The 7,491-nt window shown below is 58.1% G+C and overlaps 2 protein-coding genes across 2 annotated transcripts; one reads left to right on the forward strand and one right to left on the reverse strand.

Annotated features, from left to right (window-relative positions):
* Window positions 1-2: 2 nt before the first annotated feature.
* ATP6V0E2 (ATPase H+ transporting V0 subunit e2) lies at window positions 3-1,650 on the forward strand (the record flags this gene model as incomplete). The annotated part of the gene is made up of 4 exons (XM_085325583.1): window positions 3-91; window positions 168-215; window positions 397-520; window positions 763-1,650. Coding segments are annotated over 3 exons (231 nt in total), but the record flags the coding sequence as incomplete, so codon positions are not given.
* A 432-nt stretch (window positions 1,651-2,082) lies between these two features.
* Window positions 2,083-7,466, reverse strand: ENTPD7 (ectonucleoside triphosphate diphosphohydrolase 7; the record flags this gene model as incomplete). The annotated part of the gene is made up of 10 exons (XM_085325592.1): window positions 2,083-3,369; window positions 3,566-3,727; window positions 3,899-3,984; window positions 4,080-4,404; window positions 4,996-5,162; window positions 5,254-5,402; window positions 5,912-5,968; window positions 6,386-6,489; window positions 6,930-7,080; window positions 7,259-7,466. Coding segments are annotated over 10 exons (1,641 nt in total), but the record flags the coding sequence as incomplete, so codon positions are not given.
* Between the last annotated feature and the right edge of the window lie 25 nt (window positions 7,467-7,491).

Consider the following 7,491-nt stretch of genomic DNA (forward strand, 5'->3'; position numbering starts at 1 on the left):
GCTTCGCGCTCCCGCTCGTCCTCTTCTCGGCCTTCTGGGGGCTCGTGGGCGTCGCCGCGCCCTGGTTCGTGCCCAAGGGGCCCAACCGCGGGTGAGCTGGGGGCCGCGGGGCGGGGGGGGGCCGCGGCGGCGGCGGCGCGCCAGGGCTGACGCCGGTGTCTCCGCAGGGTGATCATCACCATGCTGGTCACCACCGCCGTGTGCTGCTACCTCTTGTGAGTACCGCGCCGCCCCCGACACCCCCGGGCCGCCCGGCCCGAGCGGCTCCCCGGGGCACCGGCCCCCGAACCGGCCGCTGTCGGGGCCCCTCCCGCCAGGCCGGCGGCGCCGGTCCCCGGCGCGGGGCCTCTCGTGCCGTGCGGCCGGGGCTCGCTCACGGCGCGGGTCCCTCTGCAGCTGGCTCATCGCCATCCTGGCCCAGGCCAACCCCTTGTTCGGGCCGCAGCTGAAGAACGAGACCATCTGGTACGTGCGCTTTCTCTGGGAGTGAGCCGGCGCCTGGAYGCGGACCCCCGCCGCCGTGAGTGGGCAGAGGGCTGGCACGGGGTGGCCGCGGCGTCCCCCCTCTGCTGCGCGCGTCCGGCTGGGCAGGGAGCTGCTGCGGCTTCTGCGCATCATGGTGAACTGCTCCCGGTCCGGGTGGCTGGCTCTGCACCAGGCCTGTGCGAAGCAAGCASTTCCCCCGAGCCTGCTGGGCTCAAGGTGTGGGGGTTTTATGTGAGCACAGCTCAGTGCTAACACCTCATCTTTCCCCTTCACCAGGTCTTGCTGCTGCTCCAGCCCCTGCCCTCCTGTAGCAGGCAGCCCCCAGCGGTGCTGGGCCTCCAGCTGGACCTGCTGCCCCAGCACCCCTGAGCACTGCAACTGGACACAGCAGCAGCTGGGCCCTCAGCCATGGCAGGCAGGACTCCTGCCAGGCCTGAGGGCACAAGCTGTGCAGGGCCTGCCCTCATGAGCCAGGCCCTGTACACACATGGTACCTGGGAGAGAGCCCAACAGCTGRCCAAGTGCTGCAGTCAGTGATGTTGACCAGCCTGAGTCGTCTTCTGGAGGGAGAGGTCCGTGTGGATGGCCAGTACCTTCTGTCTGCAGTGCTTGCYGTGATCCTTCCAGTCTGCTAGGCCCTAGGCTCTCTTTTGTGAAATCCTGCTCCCCTCCCAACCTATTACAGTATCTCTCATCTCTGTGGGTCCTGGCTACCCCTATGCATGAGAAGACAGGAGTCTGTGGTATCCTTTCTATGTTCAGTCCCCTGTGGGAGCCTGGGCATGCAGTGGAGTCCTTGCTAAAACAGGTTCTGGCTGCTGGTGGGAAAAGGGAGGTCTGACACTGGAGGAGCACGTTGACCCTCTTCAGCATGAAAGAGGAGATGGTACAGGTGTAGGGCAGGGAGGTCTGCTGCCAGGCAGCCAGCTCACAGTGGAGATAAAGGGATGCTGTGTCTTCTCYTGCCTAAGCGGTAAGCTTTAAGCAGTAGTGCATAGTACTAACCCTTTTGCCTGTGTTAATGTTCGGGAAAGAACTGAGTATCAAGTAGTACCCTAGATCTCTTCCTTTATTTATCAGATAATTAATCTGTATTTATTTATTATTTGTCTGTGTTTGATGATAAACTTGTGTTGTGGAAATAAATCATTTTGTAGTAAGTGATGCTAGAGGCAGTAGTCACTTACTGCTCTGAGGCTAAGGAACAGTCTTAAGCTGTATCCTGATACATTCCCCCACCACCACCCCTGCTGTTGCTGGGATCCTCAGCTGGTAGAGGAAGAGGCAGATACAGCCAGCAGGGCATAGTCTGTTCTGTTCTTGACTTCCTTGTCTCAGGTGGAAGTAGGGGGCACATCAAGGTCTGCTGCCTCTAAGGGTCACAGCAACAGTTTCATTTAGATCAGAGCTTCCCTTGCTACCACAAGCCCTGCTGCATGCTCAAGTGCAGAGGGCAGCTGCTACCAAAGCAACTTCCTTGTCCCACCACAGGGACAACGCCAGCAGCATAAAGCAGTGCTATGCCAGAGATGCCTAAGCCCAGTTACGCACCCAAGCTGCATGGGTGCTCATTAGAGAAGGAGACTAGACCAGTGCTGGATGGCTCATAATTATTTTATTGCTATGGGAATAGGAACAATTGAGTTCAAGTATAAACTGAAGAACTTCATTAGGTCATCAGGGCTCCAGCCCYAGGGGAGGAAGGCTCCCTGTGCCTGTGCACAGAGGGAGGCAGCAGCCAGCTGCTACTACCCAGAACTGCCTGGAGGCAGTGTGGTGGCTTCCCCATAGGCAGGCCCAGCCTGCACKCACAAGGGGGAAAGAACCATTGGTCATTTTTGCACTAGTGCCTGATTAGCCTGTGGGACACGACAGGGCAAACACATGCTTAAAAGGGAATGAATGGAAAAACAACCACCTTTGGTGGTGGTGCTGCAGTTAGGAAACAGCCCCTGAGCCCTCAGAGCTGAGCCTGATGTCTCAGCTAGGACTGTGGGAGGCTGGAGCAAGGAGATTGGGAGGATACAGCCAACAGCTGGACACCTCTTCCCCTGCTAAGGAATGCTTTGAGAGCAAGCAAGCCAGTCCAAGCAGCTCCATGGAGCTCTTGGCCACATGTGGCCACGGGGCTCACGTGGCTCTTGCGGTAAGCTTGCTAGCTTCCTGTTTTTGAGCCCTTGTATTCATAGGTGTGGCCTTTCTGTAGCTCACTAGGTGATGAGGAACTATAGCACCATGTCAGGCCACTCARTAAAACAGCGGCTGACTTACTTATGAGATGGCCCCAGTGCCTCAGGCCATAGCTCTAGGTTGGCTGCCTCAATGATTTTGAGTCCTCCTTATCTGAGGGACTCAGCAAGGCCTGCAGCCTTGAGCCTGCTGGCAGCAAAGAACTTTGCTCTATGCCTTATAGCAAGGAGAAAGCCAGAGGCCARGGAATGCCAAGATTAGGGCTGGGGAGTGGCAGAGAAGAATGCTCTGGTGCTCGTAGCTACCTTGGCCCATGGGTTGTGGTTCTGGCATGTAGATGATAAGAGTGCAGCATTGAGGCAGTCTTCTAGAAAGAGTCCAAGCCCATAGAGTCCAGGGCACTGTCATCCAGTCCTGGGACTGATTCTGCTGGTGCAACTGGATAGCTGGTACTGCTGGTGTCAYGGCCCATCTCCCTGTCCCGGTGGCAGCAGCACCACCTTGTCCAGCCAGAGCATGTTGAGCTGGGCAGACCGCAGCTGCCGGCGGTGGATGCGGCGCAACCGCAGGAGGTAGAGGACTATGGCCAGCACTACAACCAGCATGCAGGCAAAGAAGAGATAGTGGTTGTAGACAAAAGAGAGGCGCAGCCAGGAGGTATGTGCTTGCCGGATGCTCTCTGGCCGGAGATCCCTGCAGAGAAGAGTCAAAATGAGGCTTGAGAACTGCTGGGGGCTACCAGGGGCTGCCTGTGCTGCCTTCCCCCCTTCCTTGGGTGGCAGAGCCCTTGTCCTGCACAGCAGCTCCTGCTCTGCTCCCAGACCACCCTTTCCCTCRCAAGCCAGATTGCAGGATCCAATGCTTAAGCTAAAGCTCCCTCTAGCTTTACCTGAGTGGCAGAAAACGTGTTTTGTAGAGGATGGCTCCTAGCGTCCACTGCACCTCCCGGTCGTACACCAGCTGGGCTGTGTGCAGGCTGGGGTAATCCAGGGGGAAGCGGAAGCCCTGGTGAAGGACCTGGTACATCCAGGCTGATTTGAAGCACTGATACCTGCAGACACAGCAGCATGAGCCAGATGCTACCACCGGGCCCAAATCCAAGTCAAACACATCCTACCTGCGCCACAGCTCCCAGTTACGCTCACCCTGGACAACATCCAGTGCAAGCCCCAACATCCAGTGCAAGCCACATAGCAGGTACCTCTATGGCACAACCCCTTACTTGACCCGGTGCTGATCCGCATGCGACGAGTAGAGGCCGTTGTTGAAGCGCTGTGTCAGGACCGCCCAGCTCTGGCTGCAGTATTCCTGCAGAAGGGGGAAGCTGGTGCTCAGAGAAACATGCTCCGGTCCCTCCTGGGACAGAAAACAGCTCTGTCTTCCCCAGACAGGCTAACGCTCACCTGGGCAGCAGAGGTGAAGGAGGGGGCATCATAGCGGCCCCCCAGGCGCAGCACGTCCTCGGTGCAATAGAAGAACTCGGAGAAGCCATAAAACTCGCTGTTGCTGAAGTCAATGGGTGCTTTGTAGGCCCCCACCAAGGAGGCCTGGCTGCTGTTGGGCTCCAKCAGGAGGGGGTGCAACAGGTCTGCACAAGTCTGCCAGTCTCCTCGTCCACGAACGTAGAGGGTTTGGCCACCTCTCACCACCGTGTCTTCCAGCCCCACAGGCAGACAGGGGTCCAGGAAGGGTGTCTTAGGGCTCAGGCCCGTCTGCTGGCCAAGCAGGCTGTAGAACGAGCCAGAAAGAAAAGGTAACTGCATAGGGTCTAGTACTGCCTCCAAAAAACAGGGCCACGAGCCTTGCACACCTGATGGGAGCAATCTATCCCACTCAGCCCTCAAGGATTCACTCCCCTCCAGACTGCCTGGGGGATCTGCAGGCAGGGTTTGCTCCGGGTACAGGGTGACTGCGCCTGTCACCCTGGGGATAGCTTCACACTGCTCTGGGAAGGGAGCAAGAGAGGGAGAGCCCAAGGTGGGGAAGTGATGGAAAGACATTCTGAGATGGATCAGTGCTAGCAAAGGAGAGAAAAATCAGAGCAGAAAGTGACCAAAGGGGACTCCTGCAGCTTGGTGAGAGGAAGGAGGAGGGCAGCCAGCTGCTGTGCTGATAACATCTGAGAAGGACAGCACCTGTGCACCCTGTGTTGGGCTGTGCATCTGCTACCATCACACAGCTGTTGCCAGCATGGCTGCTGGAAACTGCTATCACCACAGGAGGCCCTCAGGGTAAATCCAGATGGGAGAAGAGGGCACAAAGGAATGAGGACTCCATTTTGCAACCCAGCAGGAGCATCCCCCAGTGAGGTGGCCTCACCGGTTGCGTGCATAGGTCTGGTTCAAGACGAGTTCCTCATAGCGCTGCCGAGCAAAATTGCCCCCAAAGCCAAGGAAGGTGTTGACATAGACACGGTACATGTGGCCAGTGTGCTGCACATCACAGCCCAAATTGAACTCTGCCAGCAGGCTCTTGGCAGCCTCTTCCTGGGGAAACAGAGGTTGGTCATCAGCCACAACCCAGGGAAGGCAAGACTGGCTCCTGGTGCCAGTCCCAGATGGCTGATCAGATACACACCTGCTGCGGGGAGGAGAAGGCTCCAGAGCTGGGCACCTCGTAGGCGATCTGCAGGGAAGCACCTCCCATGTCCAGGATCCCAACTGTTCGTTTCCGCACCAGGGATTCCGCCTGGTCCCCTAGTGCCACAGTGACCACTGCATCCTCCTCTGCAACCCACAGCTGCGTGTTAGCGAGGGATGAGGCAGCATGTCCTCCTTTCCGCCGCTACCCCACTGCCCTGGTACAGCTGCCTGGCCCTCTTCCACCACAGCAATGCAGCACTGCAAAGAGCCCCCAAGGGCTGCCCGTAGCACAGTGGATCCAGGCTCTTGGCACTGGCTGCCCACCAGCTTCACACATTCCCCCAAGCATCCAGGACTGGAAACTAACACAAGAACCCTCCTTCAAATCCTCTCTCCCTACTTCTTCCCCCAAAATGCTGCTGGTGCCCACTAACAGCATGCCGAGACTCTTCCCTGCAGCCAGAGCCACTGCCTTTCCATGTCGCACGTTCAGGAGGGTTTTGCATGCACAGCTGCAGTCAGGCACTGCCTAGCCAAAGGGGCAAGCACTGCCTCCTCCAGAGTCTGCTCTTCGCTCCAGTGCCTCGGTCAGCTCCAGCAGGGCTTCGCTCACAGATTCCCCAGCCAACCATCACGCCAACAGCCAGACTCACCGTCCTCATGCTCAAACCTCCCCAAGACAAAGTTGATGCCAATCCAAGCATAGACACCTGTACAGAAAATAAAGGGGTACTCAGGCAATGCCCTAAAGGTGGCTGGAGCAACCTTAGCACTAAACAGCTGCACTCCTGTGCTGGAGAAGCTTCTTGTGCTTGGACAGTGAGTGTCACTTAGCATCTGACAACACCAGACAGCAGAACCCTGCCTGACCCTGCGCATCTCTGCACTCCACCTCAGTCTCAGCGGCAGACCTCAGTCAGGAGGAGGGCAGGGATCGCAGCCGTTTGCCACACATCCCCTCACCAATAGTGCCCTGCAGGGCAAGAATGAGAGCTGCTGCCACAAATAAAAGCACCCAGAGCCCATACTGTGTCTGATTCAGGGGGCCTGGCCATGGCTGGCATTTACAGGTGCTCCTTGCTGGTCACGAGGACAGAGCAGCACTCTGAGGCAGGAGCAGTTCTCACCTTCCTGCTTTCCTGAGATCACTTCTGCATGTGATTTGGAGAAGAGGAAATCAAACTCCAGAGGCACATTTCTCACCAAGTCTTCCAGGATTGCAGCTTGCTGCCTGCAAGGGCGCAGGAGAGAAACAGATACCAAGTGATCCTCACCAGAGGCATTCCTTTGCGAGCGTGCAGAAGACAACAGGAATCCTGTTGCAATATGACTTGTGCCCAGTCCCATGAGCCCCCTTACTGCATCCAGTATGTTTCAGAGATTGGAAATCAGTATTTTAGTGTCTCCTCCCATTAGGAAAGCTGCCACAGTCAGCACCATCTCCTTCCTGCCAGAAGCCCCTCCCAGCACGCTCAAATCCTCCTGTGCCTTTCACCTCTTGCCGCTTGTCCCCTCCTTTCTCAGGCACCTCAGCTGTCTCACTGAGTCCTACATCGTCTCCCAGTAGGCTCAGGATGGGCTGGGTCCCTTTTTCCTCGAGGCTGGGGGATCCCAGCAGATCCCCGATTCCTCGGCATCGGCGAGGAGCACCGCCAAGGCTAGCAAACTCACCTCTCAGGCAGCAGCCTCATGCCTGCCGTGCACAGGATGTAAAGCGGAGTTTCCTTGTGCTTCTTGGCCGGCACGTGGGCTGCAGCAAACTGAAGCAGGGGGCGCATGTAGGGGGTAGCTCGCTCGGGAGTCGCTGCCACCACCGAGATGCCTGCACGGGAGAGAGAGACTTGCACGACCAAGCCCCATGACACGGTGGCAGCCTGCCAGTGTCGGCACGGGGGAGACCAAGGCTGCTCAGAGGCAGCCCCAGTTTTTATAGGGCCTTCGCCGCACCAGGCACGGGCAAGCGAGAACCCGCAGGCCGGGAGGAGACGGCTGGCACAGACCTGGCTTAATTTTCTTGACGACGGGACGGCTGCTCTCGTCCCTCATCTGCTTGATGTCCAGCAGGTCATGGGGGTTGCCGTTGTGCGGGGGCCAGAAGTAGACGAAGACGCGGGACCCGCTGCTGCCGCAGTCGACGACGATGCCGTAGCTCAGCGCCGCGTCCTGGGTGTCGGTGGCCCTCAGCTCCTCCACGCGCGCCAGGTACCTGGCAAGCGGGCGAGACGGGGGCTCA

Source organism: Rhea americana, unplaced genomic scaffold (genome assembly GCF_003343005.1).
Source record: "Rhea americana isolate MKP2758 unplaced genomic scaffold, rheAme1 scaffold_122, whole genome shotgun sequence".
Classification (NCBI taxonomy): domain Eukaryota; kingdom Metazoa; phylum Chordata; class Aves; order Rheiformes; family Rheidae; genus Rhea; species Rhea americana.